This window comes from Procambarus clarkii, chromosome 23 (genome assembly GCF_040958095.1).
Source record: "Procambarus clarkii isolate CNS0578487 chromosome 23, FALCON_Pclarkii_2.0, whole genome shotgun sequence".
In the NCBI taxonomy this organism is placed as follows: Eukaryota; Metazoa; Arthropoda; class Malacostraca; order Decapoda; family Cambaridae; genus Procambarus; species Procambarus clarkii.
In genome coordinates, this window is record NC_091172.1 from 23,528,619 (window position 1) to 23,549,050 (window position 20,432).

Below are 20,432 nucleotides of genomic sequence, written 5' to 3' on the forward strand. Positions count from 1 at the left end.
GGGCGGGCCACTGGAGGTGAGTGAGGGCGGACCACTGGAGGTGGGTGAGGGCGGGCCACTGGAGGTGAGTGAGGGCGGGCCACTGGAGGTGGGTGAGGGCGGACCACTGGAGGTGGGTGAGGGCGGACCACTGGAGGTGAGTGAGGGCGGGCCACTGGAGGTGGGTGAGGGCGGACCACTGGAGGTGGGTGAGGGCGGACCACTGGAGGTGAGTGAGGGCGGGCCACTGGAGGTGGGTGAGGGCGGACCACTGGAGGTGAGTGAGGGCGGGCCACTGGAGGTGGGTGAGGGCGGGCCACTGGAGGTGAGTGAGGGCGGGCCACTGGAGGTGGATGAGGGCGGGCCACTGCGGCCCACCTCAGCACCGGGATATTGATACCTGACGTCATTACTGGTAAATATATTAGGGGGGATAGTATTGCTTCCAATAAATTAAAGCCTGACAATTACTTCATATTTCAGCGAGTATATTTGACGTGTTCTTATAGGTCACTTTATCACGTCTTGAGCTGTTATGGTGCGTGTAGAATGTCCCCGGGCGCTAGACCCCCTCTCGCTCCTGCTGTAGGGACGCGTGCTGTACGACGCTGCACCATGCTGTTGGGACGTTGTCGCGTGCTGTACGACGCTGTAACAAGCTGTTGGGACGTTGTCGCATGCTGTAGGGACGCTATAACAAGCTGTAGGACACTGTAGCTTGCTATAGGACGCTGTAACAAGCTGTTGGGACGTTGTCGCATGCTGTAGGGACGCTATAACAAGCTGTAGGACACTGTAGCTTGCTATAGGACGCTGTAGCATGCTGTAGGGACGCTGTAGCGTGCTGTAGGGACGTTGTAGCGTGCTGTAGGGACGGTGTAGCGTGCTCTAGGGACGCTTTAGCATTCTGTAGGACGCTGTAGCATGCTGTAGGACGCTGTAGCATTCTGTAGGACGCTGTAGGACGCTGTAGCATTCTGTAGGACGCTGTAGCATGCTGTAGGACGCTGTAGCATTCTGTAGGACGCTGTAGCATGCTGTAGGACGCTGTAGCATTCTGTAGGACGCTGTAGCGTGCTGTAGGTGCTCTGTAGGATGTTGTAGGACGCTGTCAGTACCTCATCAGTACCCGACGGGTGCTCTCCGTGTCCATTCAGCGCCCCCTGGTAGCTCCACCCCGTGTCCTTTCAGCGCCCCCTGGTAGCTCCACCCCGTGTCCTTTCAGCGCCCCCTAGTAGCTCCACCCCGTGTCCTTTCAGCGCCCCCTGGTAGCTCCACCCCGTGTCCTTTCAGCGCCCCCTGGTAGCTCCACCCCGTGTCCTTTCAGCGCCCCCTGGTAGCTCCACCCCGTGTCCTTTCAGCGCCCCCTGGTAGCTCCACCCCGTGTCCTTTCAGCGCTCCCTGGTAGCTCCACCCCGTGTCCTTTCAGCGCCCCCTGGTAGCTCCACCCCGTGTCCTTTCAGCGCCCCTGGTAGCTCCACCCCGTGTCCTTTCAGCGCCCCCTGGTAGCTCCACCCCGTGTCCTTTCAGCGCCCCCTGGTAGCTCCACCCCGTGTCCTTTAAGCGCCCCCTGGTAGCTCCACCCCGTGTCCTTTCAGCGCCCCCTGGTAGCTCCACCCCGTGTCCTTTCAGCGCCCCCTGGTAGCTCCACCCCGTGTCCTTTCAGCGCCCCCTGGTAGCTCCACCCCGTGTCCTTTCAGCGCCCCCTGGTAGCTCCACCCCGTGTCCTTTCAGCGCCCCCTGGTAGCTCCACCCCGTGTCCTTTCAGCGCCCCCTGGTAGCTCCACCCCGTGTCCTTTCAGCGCCCCCTGGTGTTTTTTCAGCGCCCCTGCGCCCCCCCGGTGGCTCCTCCCCCAAGCGCCCCGTCTGCTGTGATGAAGCCCCTCCCCCTCCCCCTCCCGGTCAGTATTGATACTTATCGTGATCCGTTTCACTAAGCTGGTCCCTGTAGGGCCCCTCCCACGGGGGCGAAACGCCCGTCCTGGTGTACTCCCAGACCACACCGTCCCTCACAGTTACCGGTTACCTGGCGACACACCTGCTCTTCGTCCCTGGTGTCGGCGACACACCTGTTCTTCGTCCCTGGTGTCGGCGACACACCTGCTCTTTGTCCCTGGCGTCGGCGACACACCTGTTCCTCGTCCCTGGAGTCGGCGACACACCTGCTCTTCGTCCCTGGCGTCGGCGACACACCTGCTCCTCGTCCCTGGCGTCGGCGACACACCTGCTCCTCGTCCCTGGCGTCGGCAGCCGTCAGGAGAACTGTAATGTGTGAAGCACCGCTTATGATGGGTATAAACTGGTGTTTGGTTGCATGAGCACCGACACCCTAACACCACACACACACACACACACACACACACACACACACACACACACACACACACACACACACACACACACACACACACACACACACAACACACACCAGCAACACCTGTATTCCAGGTGTATTTAACTCCCCTAATCCAGATATGCTGTCTAGAGGCTCACGGGCTCACCATAGCCCGTGCTACATGGACATTTCGTTCTGAGTAGCTAAATCTAAAACATGAAAGAACAACATCCCTACCCAGTCAATAGCAAATTTACGGGGTATTCATGCCCGTGCCACTTCTTGAGTGGCCTAATCTTCATCGATCACTCGATTCCCCAATCAAGTTAGACTAAATATTCCGAAAAGAATCCACAAGGAAATAGCAATTTGGTTGTATAAACTTCGGCTGAGTTACAGATGGACCCGGGAACATTAGGGACTCCAGAGAGTGGGAATGTATCTTCTGTCAAACATTCAGAGAAAAGCCACAACTTCACTATCTCGAATGTGAAGCAATCAACGACCTTAGATGAGCTTTAAAGAGTCCCTGAATCTTGCAGTCACCTCCCTGAAGCCATCAACACTGCCACTCTTCTGGTAATGAAAAGTGTCCAGCAGCTGGAGACCCTCGTAAACACTGTCAAGCAGTATCCTCCCCCCAGCGATGGCAGCCACCGAGTGAGGACTGACACATGCGCGCCCCCCTGGACACACAGTGTACACCACCACACCAGGGTCATCGGCCTCCCGGTGACCTGGAACACCTGACAAGGGACCGGGTGACCACCTGGGTGACCACCTGGGTGACCACCTGGGTGACCACCTGGGTGACCACCTGGGCGACACCTTCAGTCACACCAAACATCCACCACCTGGGGACTACCACTGCCTCTGCCACTGCTTGGCGGCTTGATCTTCACCACTCAATCCCGCAGTCAAAATATTGTGGTACTGGCCACGGCGTCGTGTGTAGCGCCGGAGCGGACGACGGCACCGTGTCGTGGACCCCACTGGCCCGGAAGTTACCCTGTGCAATAACGGCACTCCGTGGCAGTGACGGCCAGGGTGATGTTGGTTACTCGCTCGAGTGCAGGTAGTTCCTTAGAGCATGAGCACTCGCCCACCTGCTCGTCGTGAACACTGACACTTGTGAACAAACATGGCGCCGAGTATTGGAGACGTGGCGCTGCCTCGCCCACTACTGCCGCTAACTCACAAGAGCTTCCCGTTCTCTTCTCTCCTCGGCACTTCGACGCATCAAGGCAGGAGAAGGTGTCTCTGTAATGATTCACTCCTCGTGCTGGTGAAGACGTCTTGGTGGTGCTGGGGTCACTCCTCGTGCTGGTGAAGGCGTTTTGGTGGTGCTGGGGTCACTCTTCGTGCTGGTGAAGACGTCTCAGTGGTGCTGGGGTCACTCTTCCTGCTGGTGAAGACGTCTTAGTGGTGCTGGGGTCACTCCTCGTGCTGGTGAAGACGTCTTGGTGGTGCTGGGGTCACTCCTCATGCTGGTGAAGACGTCTTAGTGGTGCTGGGGTCACTCCTCGTGCTGGTGAAGACGTCTTGGTGGTGCTGGGGTCACTCTTCCTGCTGGTGAAGACGTCTTAGTGGTGCTGGGGTCACTCCTCATGCTGGTGAAGACGTCTTAGTGGTGCTGGGGTCACTCCTCGTGCTGGTGAAGACGTCTTGGTGGTGCTGGGGTCACTCCTCATGCTGGTGAAGACGTCTTAGTGGTGCTGGGGTCACTCCTCGTGCTGGTGAAGACGTCTTAGTGGTGCTGGGGTCACTCCTCATGCTGGTGAAGACGTCTTAGCGGTGCTGGGGTCACTCCTCGTGCTGGTGAAGACGTCTCAGTGGTGCTGGGGGTCACGCCTCGTGCTGGTGAAGACGTCTTAGTGGTGCTGGGGTCACTCCTCGTGCTGGTGAAGACGTCTTAGTGGTGCTGGGGTCACTCCTCATGCTGGTGAAGACGTCTTAGCGGTGCTGGGGTCACTCCTCGTGCTGGTGAAGACGTCTTGGTGGTGCTGGGGTCACTCCTCGTGCTGGTGAAGACGTCTTGGTGGTGCTGGGGTCACTCCTCGTGCTGGTGAAGACGTCTCAGTGGTGCTGGGGTCACTCCTCGTGCTGGTGAAGACGTCTTGGTGGTGCTGGGGTCACTCCTCGTGCTGGTGAAGACGTCTCAGTGGTGCTGGGGTCACTCCTCGTGCTGGTGAAGACGTCTCAGTGGTGCTGGGGTCACTCCTCGTGCCGATGAAGACGTCTCAGTGGTGCTGGGGTCACTCCTCGTGCTGGTGAAGACGTCTTGGTGGTGCTGGGGTCACTCCTCGTGCTGGTGAAGACGTCTTGGTGGTGCTGGGGTCACTCCTCGTGCTGGTGAAGACGTCTCAGTGGTGCTGGGGTCACTCTTCCTGCTGGTGAAGACGTCTTGGTGGTGCTGGGGTCACTCCTCGTGCTGGTGAAGGCGTCTTGGTGGTGCTGGGGTCACTCCTCGTGCTGGTGAAGACGTCTCAGTGGTGCTGGGGTCACTCCTCGTGCTGGTGAAGACGTCTCAGTGGTGCTGGGGTCACTCTTCCTGCTGGTGAAGACGTCTCAGTGGTGCTGGGGTCACTCCTCGTGCTGGTGAAGACGTCTCAGTGGTGCTGGGGTCACTCTTCCTGCTGGTGAAGACGTCTCAGTGGTGCTGGGGTCACTCTTCCTGCTGGTGAAGACGTCTCAGTGGTGCTGGGGTCACTCCTCGTGCTGGTGAAGACGTCTCAGTGGTGCTGGGGTCACTCTTCCTGCTGGTGAAGACGTCTCAGTGGTGCTGGGGTCACTCTTCCTGCTGGTGAAGACGTCTCAGTGGTGCTGGGGTCACTCTTCCTGCTGGTGAAGACGTCTCAGTGGTGCTGGGGTCACTCTTCCTGCTGGTGAAGACGTCTCAGTGGTGCTGGGGTCACTCTTCCTGCTGGTGAAGACGTCTCAGTGGTGCTGGGGTCACTCTTCCTGCTGGTGAAGACGTCTTGGTAAACAGTGACGTGTGGCGTCTGAGACTCGGGACTAATAAGCAAATATCGTCCTCTGGTCAGAGGAAAAATTAAATATCTGTAACCAGACTCGATGTGAATTATCTACCAGGTTCCTGCATAATATCTACCAGGTTCCTGCATAATATCTACCAGGTTCCTGCATAATATCTACCAGGTTCCTGCATAATATCTACCAGGTTCCTGCATAATATCTACCAGGTTCCTGCATAATATCTACCAAGACTGTACAATAACTACAAAGTCCCTTTACAGTAACTACCAAGTCCGTATACAATAACTACCAAAGTCGGTAGAGCGACGGACTCGCTTCTTGCAGGCCGGCGTTCGATTCTCGATGGTCCAAGGGGCACCATTCCTTCTCTCACTCCAATCCCAGACCCTCTCCTCACATCCCTCCCAGGTGCTATGAAGCCTTCCTGGCTCAATGCTTCTCCTGGTAATTGTTCCATTTGTGGTGATTGTAGGAGTTGATAACTGTATTACGAGCAGATACTGAGGGAACACTGAAAGTATCTGCGATGGGCTCGAACCCGTGGCCCTGGACTCCCCAGGCAGTGCCAGGGATGTCGCCTCACTCCTCACACAGCTTCAGTATGGTCCCATAAATACTTTCCAGTGATTGTCAATTCACATCGAAACTGAAATACTTTATTCGCAGATTGTACATTTATACTTGGTTAACTTACACAAATTTACAATCACTCATTTACTTAATCGAAAGTAAAAATAATAACACAGCATGTAATAGCTGTAATTATATACTGTATACTCAAGATTTAGAGTTAGATTTAGAAGTGATTTACAAATGCTTGTGCAGGCGGTACTGTGTATGGGGGCGGCCATGTTGTGGAGCCGCGCCAGGGGCCGCAGAAGCCCCTCGGGGCCTCCCTCTCGGGGCTTCACGCCGCCTCTCCCACACACATTATTCTCATTTGTATCGTCTTCAACCTGTCGCCCTCTGTGACTGTGTCCGGCGTCGGTGGCGGCCGTGTTCTGTGAGACTGTGTTGGTTGGGTGTGTGCCTGGCGCCGCACCGTGGGGATCAAACCCTGGCACAATGTGGTGCCAGCGACCGCTGGTGACGCAAGAAGCCGTGAAGGTGCCACACAACCTCGGCTCCGAGATTTGCGTCGACCAATCGAGTGCAGGCGCCAGGCGCCCCGGGGCGGGGGAAGAGAGAGGGGAGGAGCGGGCTCACTAGTGAGGGGTGGTGAGGGTCTTCCTGGTGAGGGGATGTGAGGGGCTGGGGCTCTCGAGTGAGGGGAAGGCAGCTGCATGGTAAGGGATGAGGGGCGGACCTCCTGGTGAAAGGGATGAGGAGAGCGGCTCTCGGGTCAGGGGAGGGGAACCTCTCTGAGGGGAGGGGAGCCTCTCTGAGGGGAGGGGAGCCTGCTCTGAGGGGAGGGGAGCCTGCTCTGAGGGGAGGGGAGCCTGCTCTGAGGGGAGGGGAGCCTGCTCTGAGGGGAGGGGAGCCTGCTCTGAGGGGAGGGGAGCCTGCTCTGAGGGGAGGGGAGCCTGCTCTGAGGGGAGGGGAGCCTGCTCTGAGGGGAGGGGAGCCTCTCTGAGGGGAGGGGGAGCCTCTCTGAGGGGAGGGGAGCCTCTCTGAGGGGAGGGGAGCCTGCTCTGAGGGGAGGGGAGCCTGCTCTGAGGGGAGGGGAGAGATGGAGCACCTGACTGAGGAACAAATTTTGGGTCCTCACTCGCCGCTGTTATACATAAACAATTAATAACTTCTGTGATGTATGATGAATGAGGTGCACAGTAACGTGACCCTGGAGGCCAGCAGTGTGGCCATCAGAGGCGAGCGTGTGCACACGCCTCATGTAGCTCAGCAAGCCTAGCGTATGCACGCCGCACAGGTCCCGGGTTTGACCTACTCTTGAAAAACTCTGTAGACAGTTCACAGAAAATTTCGTATCTTTGAGCCAGTCTGACTGGTCGACGCTCTCACTACCAGTCTGACTGGTCGACACACTCGCTACCAATCTGACTGGTCGACACACTCACTCACTACCAGTCTCTACTCTAAACATTCATAATAGTAATAATAATATTATGATTACTTATTAGACGTTGAGACGTAAGTCTGGAGCGCAGCCTACACTCAGACCTTGACTAAGCACTCAGGAGCGGGCGAAAGACTTGGTGTAAATGCCTCACATAAATGTCATCCTGGGTTTTTAATCCTATGTTATTATGTACGTGAGAAAACATTACTATTAGTAATATTAGTAATGTTATTATTATTATTATTATTATTATTATTATTATTATTATTATTATTATTATTAATATAATAATAACAATAATAATGAGACAATCCACTAGGGCTGTGAGGTGGTTACATTAAATCCACTAGTTAGTGTGATTTCTGTGAGTTTCTGTGAGTAATACTACTTTTTATTCTTATTATTATAAGAACATGGTGCACAAAAGGTGCTGAAGGGCAGGTTCTATTTATACCCAGCTAAACTCAGCCATAAATGTCTAACCTTCTCATGAATTAATCCAGCCAACCAACGTGTATTGTTCCCCACTACTCTAATTTGTTCCATAAATCAAGAACAATATTCCCAAAGTAATATATACCTCTGGTCTTTTTTTTTAATATAAACTTTTGCAATTTGTATTCATTGTATCGTATTCTATTAATATTCCTTTTATTATAGCCTGTTATACTTGTGAATTCTTCAGTCATGTTCCCCCCCCCCTCACTCTTCTCCTTTCTAGAAAGTGGAAATTAAGGTTCTTTAATCTCTGTTCATAAGGAGGTTTCTAATTCCTGGAAATAAACGTTGTCATTCACTTTCCCTCTGCCTCCGAGTATGTCAAAGGCAACTTGAGTGAAACGTGCGGTTTGAGCGACATTGTCAGCCTCAATAACATTGTTAAATGAACTTTAGAGAGTTAACTTTAAAATTTCCTTTTCTAAGTGATGAATATAATAGATATAAAGATAATTCGTGCTTATCGAATTAATCATCCCACTCATGTTCAGAAACACACTCAAACACACACACTACGGGGCCTCGTAGCCTGGTGGATAGCGCGCAGGACTCGTAATTCTGTGGCGCGGGTTCGATTCCCGCACGAGGCAGAAACAAATGGGCAAAGTTTCTTTCACCCTAAGTGCCCCTGTTACCTAGCAGTATATAGGTACCTGGGAGTTAGTCACCTGTCACGGGCTGCTTCCTGGGGTGTGTGTGTGGTGTGGGGAAAAAAAAAAGTAGTTAGTAAACAGTTGATTGACAGTTGAGAGGCGGGCCGAAAGAACAAAGCTCAACCCCCGCAAAAACACAACTAGTAAACACACAACTAGTAAACACACACACATTCACACCAGTTCATTGACAGTTGAGAGGCGGGACCAAAGAGCCAGAGCTCAGCCCCCGCAAGCACAACTATGTGAGTACACACACACACACACACAAACACTTTCATGATGCATAAATTCCGTACTAATGTTGAGTACCATTGCAGAGTGTGAGAGCCCAGTGAGTGGGTGTGTGGCGTCTGGTCCTCTGGTGCCTCCTAGCGGGTACCTCAACAACACCTGGCCGCTGCCCCCTGGCCTCATCTACCCCTACCCGTCCACTCTGGTGCGCTCCTATGCCTCCGCCGCCACGCTAGGCTCACTCTGGAACTCCGGCAGCCTCGGCGGCTCCCACAACAAGCATTACACAGGTGAGACGCTCTCCACTTGTAAGAAACACCTTTCTTGAAGTTGCCAAGATGTGGGTACCTCACACCTCCCTCTCTCTCCATCTCCATCGTGAATACTGCCAGATCCCTATCTTTCTCAGGCCTAATATATCCACCTTCCCATAACTTTCTCTCATATTTTGCTTGTTGCTGTCTCTAGTTAGACACTTAACGTATAACCCTCTATATCACCTTTGAAATTGTATAAAGCCTTTCCTTCGACATGAACATATGCTGTGTATTCCCTCTTGTGATGTGTGGTGGATCTTGCCACGCCTCTTTCATGATTTTCGTCCTACTTAGTGCAGCTTGTAAGGGGTTAAGACATTCTTAAGGGCTTGTCAGGGGTAAGTCTGATCTTTAGGGCTTCGCCGTGAAAGTAAATATTGGCATTTTCTCACGTGTTGTCTGGGTGCTGTAAAGCTCTGCTATAGGAACACGTCACTGGCGTGTTTGTACCACTACCTGGTGTAGCTTCCGGGGCTCATTCCACTTTCTGTACTATTTCCACAGTCTTTTATTTTCTAGTTTAATAAAAACCTTTCTGATATTAAGTAAAATAAAAGTCTTCAAAATCACATGGGAAACTTAAGCGCTAACACTAATGACCTGAAGTAGTACTGAGCAAAGTGTTGAGGCACTAACACTGAGACCTGACCAGCTCACAGAGATCAATATTTACTACATTCTCTCACTTATTCTCTCCAGGTGGACCGATACCTCAGTCACCTGAGAAGCGTGATGAGCCCCTCAATCTCTCTCTCAAGAGCTGCCGTCCCAACAAGGCAGCCATCTGGTCCCCGGCTTCTGCCTTGGAGCAAGAGGAGAAAGAGGAGTCACTGCCCTCCCCAACAGGTCGTCTCAGCCCCATGGACTCGAGTGACTGTGAAGCCATTCCAGCCACACAAGACGAGACATGCAGAGACCCACGCGCCCCTCCTCTCGACTCAATCAGCCTCCGACTCGGCCTCCGTCAGTATGCAGATTTTGTAGTGAACCTGCAGGGTCTGGCGACACGCGACAAAGAGAGCGAGGGAGCCATGGCGCACAGAGACGAAGGCCTCTCTCCGCCATGGTGCCCGAGTGTCTGGCCCTGGACGCCCTTATATCGTACTGCTGAAGTCTTCAGCTGCCAACAGTGCCCCAAGAGCTTCAGTTCGTCCCTCAGCCTTGACGTGCACATGAAGCGGGCTCACTCATCCATACCTAAAGGCTACGACCCGTACCCAGCAGACAACGACAAGACAGTCTCACAACCTGCGGGCCTCACTGCCGTCTCTCCAGCCAGGGCGGAGAAGACTTTCCAGGTTAGTATACGAAAGGTAAACTTTTATCATGGCGTAAAGTTGTCTAAAAGTTGTCAATACAATGTGTCCACCGGAACACTTTCGGAAGCTTCGAATCACAACTATTTATACACGAAATTATAACGAATTAGCAAATTTACTTAAAACAATCACAAATTGGATATATATATATATATATATATATATATATATATATATATATATATATATATATATATATATATATTATATATTAAATATTTATCTTATATGAAATGAGTTAATTTACTCTGAATTTCATATACAGGTAATGGTGTGATTCGAAGCTTTAGATGTGGACTCCTTGTATATTAAATCTAAAAATATTGTATTCCACAAATGATGTAAATTATATTGTCATAATTTTAACCTTCAATACAAATCTTCACATCGAACACTAAGCACAGTGTTAGTAACACATTTATTACAGGAGTTGAAAATCTGTTCTTTCGACGTGACACTGTTTTGAAGCATTATATCAGGGGAACATCAGTACATTAATAATAACGCAGCATTGTTCCCTTTAGTGTTAGACCATTAATAATAACGCAGCATTGTTCCCTTTATTGTTAGACCATTAATAATAACGCAGCATTGTTCCCTTTATTGTTAGACCATTAATAATAACGCAGCATTGTTCCCTTTATTGTTAGACCATTAATAATAACGCAGCATTGTTCCCTACTGTGTTAGACCATCAGTAATGACGCAGCATTGTTCCCTGCAGTGTAAGCAGTGCGGGAAGTGCTTCAAGCGCTCCTCCACCCTCTCCACCCACCTGCTCATCCACTCGGACACCCGCCCCTACCCCTGCCAGTACTGCGGCAAGCGCTTCCACCAGAAGTCCGACATGAAGAAGCACACCTATATTCACACCGGTGAGTCTCGCATGCCCCCCTCCTCCTTCATTATGTGTGCGTGTGAGTGTTTACTGCTTGTACAAACAGCAGGATCGAGGTGTTAGCTCTTGGACCCCGCCTTTCTAACCGTCAGTTGTCTAATGAATTGACTCCTGACCAATTTTTCGTCTATCATATCTTTTTATACATTTACTCTCTCTCTCACACACACATATCCCCAGGATGCAGCCCACAGTAGCTGTCTAACTGTCAACTTACTGCTAGGTGAACAGAGACGTCAAGTGAAAGAAACTCTATCCCTTTATTTCTACCTCTACTGGGAATTGAATCCGGGCCCTTAGGACTGTGACTCCAGAGCGCTGTGTTCTCTACCGTGTGTCAAATAAAAAAGAAGTATGAGCTATTTCCTTGATAATGTGTTCAAACACCAACACCCTCCGAATTTTCGTTTAATTTTCCTAGTGGACACACACACACACATATATATATATATATATATATATATATATATATATATATATATATATATATATATATATATAGAAAGTAATTGATATAGTAATTGCTACACGAATACACGAAATATTCCCATATACTTATAGCGCGCACGCAGCAACCAGCGTTCCTAATAGAACGTCGCATTTTGACGTATACTCTACCTAAGGCCAAGAACTGACGTACAAGACAATAATAGCGGTTCGCGAAGTTGACGTACTGTCCCGTTATCTGTTTTGGTTCCTCTGGTAGGTTAGGATAAGAACACTTTAGTACCACAGTTTCTTGACGTTGGGAAGCCTTAGGAGGACAGGTTACACACACACTCACACAAGGTGCCTGACACATTAACAACTTGACCACAGGCGCCATATTGGCAAATATTCATCCAACATTTGGGTTATTAAGTTCACCTCTCAACACAGTCAACACAGCGCAAGGCTGTGTTGCACAATGTGGGGTGCATAATGGCTGTGTCATGCGGAGAGCAATGTGGGATACCTTTGAGAATACAGCAGAAAGCCTGTGTAGTCACCTATTTGCACCTGAAGGATAGAGATTTAGCTCTTGGACCCCCGTCTTTCTAGCCGCTTGTTGTCTAATGCAGTGTGTGTGTGGGGGGGGGGGTGGGGGGAGCGGTGGCGTGGTGCTGGGAGGGAGGGAGGGAGACTGCCTAACCTGCACCATCAACGTAACCCGATATTGATATTCCCATCACACACAATTACGCTTTCAAGAGCAGGTTTTAGGGCGGAATGCCGGCTCCATTTATCACGTTTCTCACCGTGAAAGACGTTCCGGGGTGGCTGGACACACGCCTTTGTCACCCTGGCCGCCACAGCCGCCCCCTCTCAAGATTTGTGGCTCGTCCATCAGGATTTCATTGATCGCTCCTGTGAAGAGTTAAGCAGCGTATTGAATATAGAATATTTATATTTCATGTGGTTTTATTGTGTAATTTGGGTGTATTATCCACAACAGGAGGTGGAGGTGTGCGGACGTCCCACCCGACAAACCACATCGGATTTATTGCCTCCGGAGCTCTGCAGCGACGACAATGTCAGCCCGTCTGTCTGTCTGTCTGTCTGTCTGTCCGATGCCTCGTACAGTAATAAATCTATTAATATCGCATACCGTAGCGTCAAACGATCTTGATATTTTCTTTCACAAGAGACTGATGGAGACCCTTGTAGACGCTGCCATGTCCGCCTCGGTGTTGAAGGGCGGCCCGTGGCACTTGGAGAGGGTGCTGGCCTCTCTCAGGGCCGGGGGAAGATAAGGGAAGTGCTGTGGAAAAGAAAATGAAGGGGGTGAGATAAGGTGATGAGGCAAGGTGTAGGAAAGGCGTGAGTGTGTCTGAAGGGAAAGGGTGACGGAAGGCGAGGGGAATGAATGAGGGGAACACAACGTTCGGACACTGTTAATGGGGCTGATAAGGTCGCTATTGATGTTATGCTCATAATTGCAAGGAAATAGTATGTATAATATATGTGTTTAGTGTATATAGATCAGCGGATAATGGCCGGAGAATTAATTTTTGAAGGAGTCTGTAGGCGAGTATGACACTCCGAAATGTGCAAACCAAAAACTGAATAATTCTCAAAACAGTCAGGTCTTCCTGCTCTGCCAACACTCTCTCCCGCCTGGCATCACTGTACGTATAGATGTACAGCTTCTGAACATCAAGTGAACGGATATCCCAACTTCTGTGCCAGGTGAGCACGACGGGCTCACCATAGCCCGTGCTGCTTGGAACTTCTTGTTCCAAAGAATCTAAACAACATCTAAATCTAAAATCTAAATCTAAAACAGCAACAACACTGTCCCGTGTCAGTCAGTGCAGGGAAGGCAGCTGGTGGATGATTGCACCTGTGGACGTCGCTCACACCTGTTCGCTCTCGAGCATTGTAGTGGCGCGATTGTTTTATGTTTTGTGACAGTTTCTTTTAGAAGTTTGTTAGGCATTAATAACAATAATATCGTGACCGAGAGAGGGAGGCGTTACTATAACAGCAGCAACAGAGGCCGCGGGGACAATAGCGACACGCGGGCGAACTAAACACACACACACAATAACAGGAACATCAGCGCCATCTGCCCCACATTTGTGTAGTTACCACCACCACCACCACCACAGTCAACCCCACTTCCCTACACACTGCATGCTATATACTCTCTTGTGTCATGTTCATCTTCCACCATCACCGCCACCACTCCGCCACCTCTGCCACCATCTCCACCATCATGTTGACACACTGGCACCAACATGTTGACACTCTGGCACCAACATGTTGACACTCTGGCACCAACATGCTGACACTCTGGCACCAACATGCTGACACTCTGGCACCAACATGTTGACACTCTGGCACCAACATGTTGACACTCTGGCACCAACATGCTGACACTCTGGCACCAACATGTTGACACTCTGGCACCAACATGTTGACACTCTGGCACCAACATGTTGACACTCTGGCACCAACATGTTGACACTCTGGCACCAACATGTTGACACTCTGGCACCAACATGTTGACACTCTGGCACCAACATGTTGACACTCTGGCACCAACATGCTGACACTCTGGCACCAACATGTTGACACTCAAGCACCAACATGCTGACACTCTGGCACCAACATGCTGACACTCTGGCACCAACATGCTGACACTCTGGCACCAACATGCTGACACTCTGGCACCAACATGCTGACACTCTGGCACCAACATGCTGACACTCTGGCACCAACATGCTGACACTCTGGCACCAACATGCTGACACTCTGGCACCAACATGCTGACACTCTGGCACCAACATGCTGACACACTGGCTGCCAGTTGGAGACAGTGGGCGTGAGGAGCAGGTGCGGCGTGTTGTGGGAAGAGTAATGGCGGGAGGCGGTGGGCGGGGCGGGCGGGCGACAGCTCAGTGAGACACACTCCCGCCATAAATTGCTGCCATCATTACCTCCCTGTTTGCCGCCCTAATGCTCTTTTATTGATGGCTAAGTAAGAGTCCCCTTATGTAAGCTTTATTACTGCATGACTGATACTGCCAGGGTCAGTGTGGCTCCCAGAGGGCCACAGCCATACTGCCAGGGTCAGTGTGGCTCCCAGAGGGCCACAGCCATACTGCCAGGGTCAGTGTGGCTCCCAGAGGGCCACAGCCATACTGCCAGGGTCAGTGTGGCTCCCAGAGGGCCACAGCCATACTGCCAGGGTCAGTGTGGCTCCCAGAGGGCCACAGCCATACTGCCAGGGTCAATGTGGCTCCCAGAGGGTCACAGCCATACTGCCAGGGTCAGTGTGGCTCCCAGAGGGTCACAGCCATACTGCCAGGGTCAGTGTGGCTCCCAGAGGGCCACAGCCATACTGCCAGGGGTCAGTGTGGCTCCCAGAGGGCCACAGCCATACTGCCAGGGTCAGTGTGGCTCCCAGAGGGTCACAGCCATACTGCCAGGGTCAGTGTGGCTCCCAGAGGGTCACAGCCATACTGCCAGGGTCAGTGTGGCTCCCAGAGGGTCACAGCCATACTGCCAGGGTCAGTGTGGCTCCCAGAGGGCCACAGCCATACTGCCAGGGTCAGTGTGGCTCCCAGAGGGCCACAGCCATACTGCCAGGGTCAGTGTGGCTCCCAGAGGGCCACAGCCATACTGCCAGGGTCAGTGTGGCTCCCAGAGGGTCACAGCCATACTGCCAGGGTCAGTGTGGCTCCCAGAGGGCCACAGCCATACTGCCAGGGTCAGTGTGGCTCCCAGTGGCCCACAACCACGCTGTGTAGCTATGAGAGACTCAGATCCTGTCCACACATGTTATGTAGCTGACAGCGGCCGATAGTAATGCTGTGGTAGCGTACGTGTGACAACTTGTCCTCAGGGACAGGATCCCCCTCAAAGGAATGGATTGAGAACGACAGCATAGTTTGTGCTTTATCTACTCTCTATCCGTGGTTAGGTTGGGTTAAGGTTACTTTAGCGTAAAGTTTAGTTAGGTTTCATTACGTTTGGTTATGTTAATACGATGTATTATTGACGATAAGGTGAAATATGGAATTCTAAAACTGTTTCAGTGTGCCCACAAATTCCGTTTACAGAAAACCAAATTCTTCAAAGAAAACGTTTTCAGCACACACACTTTAAAATTTAAACTAACAATTTTTATTACATTAAAGATTAGCTTGAGAATAATCTCTGTTTACAACAAAGGTTCATTTGCCAGTTTACATGTAGACTATTACTAGAATCGTAATATGCTTTCAGACCATCACAAATATCTAGATAACTATCCAGGTGGTCTGAGGCTATAGGGCCAATATTATTGGTGCCGGAGCTCTGGTGGGCCTGACAGAAGCCTGTCATTTCCTATCCTGTTTGTATACATGTCACACGATTAAGTATTTCGTGTTTGTACTCACTAATTATTATAAAATATAATTATCAAACAAATAAAAGAAAAATATCGTTCACGTATTTATATATTTAAGAAGTTAGAACACTTAGTGTTCACAAAATACAACCAGTGAGAAGTTTCACGAAAGTTTCCACAAAGAGTCAGGTGTGAGATGTTTTCGTGGGCTTGAAGCCACTCTTGTCCCGGCGTCATCTGCCGACCTGCGGTACGGCAGCCATGATATATGGAGTATGGCTCAGGAGTCCACTGAACTTGAGGAGGTCCATGTAGCACAAACATAAGTGCTTAGTATATGATTTGTGATAATTCTTGAGCAGCAGTATTAATAGGAATAATTTATAAACGGCTCAGTAATGGGTATAAATCTTGGGAGATGCGGCGGCCATGATCCTCCATACAGTCTCTAAAGGCATTTAGTGCAGAGTAAGAAGAAAACTTAAAACCTCTTACAGAGAGAGATAATATTTCAGCTTCTCTGTAACTAGGTAGTATTTCACCAGGCCAGCCGCCAGTAGTCTTTTTCAAGGACACACATTTCACTGAGCAGTGATTTATACATACTTTGAGGTTCAGAAGTTTGAGAGCCTTTCATGAATATTATCGTAAAGATACTGTGCTACAAATTGTTCACAAGACTCGTAAGAAACTGTTGATAATTAATGGAGACAATTTTCTTTTGCTCTTATTGTAATTCCTCCAAACTTTCCCTTTTTAATTGCCTTTTGAGCTTCTAAAGTTCTAGTGCCAAGTTTCTCTTTTAGTCCATGCAATGACCTTATGCTCCGTTGAATCAGTTTGTCTGCATACATTGAAGTAGTGTGTTTCTAAAGATACTCTGACAGTAAACCAAGTTCATGCAACGTGTCAAACATTAGAGCTAAATCCAATAGAAACTGTTCTGAAGTTAGCTTTTTCAACAGACCTTCATAGGCTTTTCTGTCACTTCCAAATCTTGCTTCATCTTTCATTGCTTTTTCAAAATTAAAACAAAGTGCTTCATAATTTTTCCACACTGCTGAAACTTTTCGAAACGGGCTGGCCACCAACCTGGTGCTCAGAAAAACATCCTATTTTGCAAATCTGTTGTTAAAGTTGAGAGGCATATTCAGAGAGTTCCTTTTGACATAGAGGTGATCTACTATAAACTGAGATTAAGACAGTGCCAAATGTAATACTAATATTTTCATCCCACGATCAACCATCACCCATCATCTCTCTTTTCCCTCAGCCTCTCTCCCTTTCTCCCATTCCATCATCCACTTGGTCGTCTAAATGTTTGTGTCGTGCTGGGGGACTTGAACCTGTGACCTTCCGGCTGTACTTACCACCAAGTCTATCTTGGCCATGTGGTTCGTCCTCAGACCAAATCCAATACCATTGGTAGTGTCTCATGGTATTGGATTTGGTCTGAGGACGAACTACATGGCCAAGATAGACTTGGTGGTAAGCACAGCCGGAAGGTCACAGGTTCAAGTCCCCCAGCACGACACAAACATTTAGACAACGTTTCCTTTAAATTGTCCACTTAGCCATCACACAGGCATCCAGGAGTTAGGGAACTGTTGTGAGTTGTATCTTGGGGAAAGGTCAGTACTGTAGTTGGCGTAATTGGACCTTTATTAGCCTCACAAGCTTCGTGTCCCGGATTATGGGAAACAGATACAACTATCAAACAATACTCCTTGTGTACACATAAATGCAAGAATGTTGAATAAAATATATGGTAGGTGAGAAGACGGGTTGAGCTGAGACACTTGGGAAGAGGAAAGGAGGGGGGGGGGGGAGAGGCAGGTAGGTACACGACTGTACAAAGTATACCCAGTGACAGGGAAGGAAGAGGCTGACGTCGTGACGGCATGAAGCAGATAGTTTGACAGCAGGAAATGCTCGCTAGTGTGACAGTTCGATGATTTTATTGATAAATTACTCCGGTGCTGTGCAATGGCATTATTGGCGTGGTATGTACACAATATTATTTTAAACTTTTTGTCCCTAGAGTTTATCCCCGGAGAGCTTATCCCCGGACAGACCTAGTCCGTCTCCTATATATTTGGCCAGAAGAGGGGCTATGCTCTACGGGCTATTCATGCCCGTGCCCCTTTTTGGGTGGCTTAATCTTTATCAATCAATCAATCGAGCTATGCTACTCTTGGGTGGCTTAATCTTCATTAATCAATCAATCGAGCTATGCTACTCTTGGGTGGCTTAATCTTCATCAATCATCGGGCTATGCTTGCCACACTCAACTTCATTACAGTACACTGAAACACGCGTCATCACCTAGGGCTGACGGTGCTCCCAAGACGGTGAACTTGTTGGTCGCCTGAAGATCACAGTAGCACTATGAGGCTAGAGTTAGTCATGAATCATCAACAAGGGTGCAAACGGTTGGATGGAACACTCAGGACCCCGCGCTACCTTGGTGTGGATACTAAAATACTCGTAAGCAGCCATCACTCACATTTAAAATCTGAAAACAATCCCCGGTCATGCCTCTTGCCTTCCCTCGCCTGCAATTATCAACATTGCCAACATTCGATAAACCATCAATAATGCAACAGGTCTAATTGTGGTCCTGCCTGTACTTTACCGCCCCTGCTGTCGCGTCAGCACAGTGCTACACCTTCTTGGGGGCGCTCCTTACGTCACCTCTTGCATGATCATCGACGGGAAATTGTGCTCTACTGCCCGTAGGAATTGAACCCTAACCCATTTGTTCCATCAAATTACGGTCTTTTGAGTGTGTGTGTACTCGCTTAGATATACGTGCATGGTCGTACGTCAGCTCCTAAACCCTGCCTTTGGAGCAACGAGTAATGTGTATTCGCCTAGATGCGCTTGAAGAACAGAGTGCCGGCTCCAATCTTCGCCTTTCCAACATTTTATAGTATAAAGCAATGACTCGGTTATCTCGTTTTTTTTTATATATTTAAATTCCGTCAAAGCCATTCCACTTGCAAACGATGAGTCACAATAACGTGGCTGAAGATATGATAACCAAACCACACATCAGATGGAGAAACGACGACGTTTCGTCCTGGATCATTATCAGTTCCACTCATTGACAATTTGAACACTGACATTTATTTTGTATACTCTATTTTGTAACTCATCTGTGTCTCTTGTTTTCCCCTACCACTGGCTGTATTGTCTTGACCCCCCCCCCCCCCCAATAAGTGTCCAGCCTCCTCCTTGTCCCTCACAGGTGTCCAGCTTCATGTCTCGACCTCCACAAGTCTCATGTGTGAACATGTCAGTTGCCTACCTGCGACCCTTTGTATTTTTAGTATACCTACTCGCAGAGTTCACCCTTTTCTAGCCCTTTTTCCACTCGCAGAATCAGGTAAAGGGTTTGACTGGTCTACTGATCATCTAGTCCACATATTTGGCCTGTCCACTTCCACTTAGTTCCTTAATCTTCATAATATTTTGTAATACTTCAAGGTTGACGGCTAATCGATGCTTCTTATGTAGGTAATAAATACCTGATACAGTATATGCATTTGTAAACAGCTTTTGAGTTCTTTTATGGGGTTTTAACTTTTATATTTACACACAATTGGTGGATGCAAGAGCAGGTTAACACTTATAGCACAAATTAAGTTCTTTTCATTTTAGACAAAGAACATGTTATCTATTCATGTTCCAGCTTCTCACGGGCTCTCTAGCCTAATGTAAACTACAGAATTAGACACCAGACTTCAAGAATTTCAATGCCAGTTCTATTGGTTATATTGTATAAGCATTGGTGTTAACATGTCAAAACAAAAAGAAAAGGTAAATACATTAGTTCCGCTCTGGTGGCTGGGGTTACTAAAACTTACGTGTGAGGTGATATTACACTCGGCTAGTTAAGCTGTCATACCACTGCTAGGTAAATATGATGGAACATAAGTTAGCAAGGCCAGGCGCTGAGCCTTGACGTCACTTAAGCATGAAGGCCAGAGGTGAATGTTGATGTGAATACGGATGGATTGATTATGAACGGATGCCAATATAGTGCTCCAGGATAGGTTTAAAGTTTGAGTGAATAACAGTTAACTACTTTGTGACTTTTCCTTATTGTGAGCATCTTAGCCTGGTTGATAGAGATATTACAGGTCTGTGTTGAAATTCCTGAAGATACATGTGAATGTGGGTGGGGGATTATCATTATATATTATACTAGATGGGGGTACCCCATTGCAGCCTGGTTTCTCACCCTTTCCTCTCTCGTCCCCTATCTCCCAACATCCCCTCTCTCATCTGTCTTTCCCTATCCACCTTTCTCCTCTGTTAGAAAATGTAATACATTATTACATAGCACTGAATAAAACTGCTC

The 20,432-nt window shown here is 49.3% G+C and overlaps 1 protein-coding gene across 2 annotated transcripts in view; it reads left to right on the forward strand.

The window, feature by feature from the left end:
• LOC123763940 (zinc finger protein Gfi-1b) overlaps positions 1-20,432 on the forward strand; it is an 85,971-nt gene that overhangs the window by 59,300 nt on the left and 6,239 nt on the right. For both annotated transcript variants that reach the window (XM_045751270.2, XM_045751271.2), the window contains 3 exons: positions 8,800-9,003; positions 9,730-10,328; positions 11,074-11,224. In XM_045751270.2, the coding sequence (XP_045607226.2) occupies positions 8,800-9,003; positions 9,730-10,328; positions 11,074-11,224 (954 nt within the window). The remainder of the gene's footprint in view (positions 1-8,799; positions 9,004-9,729; positions 10,329-11,073; positions 11,225-20,432) is intronic.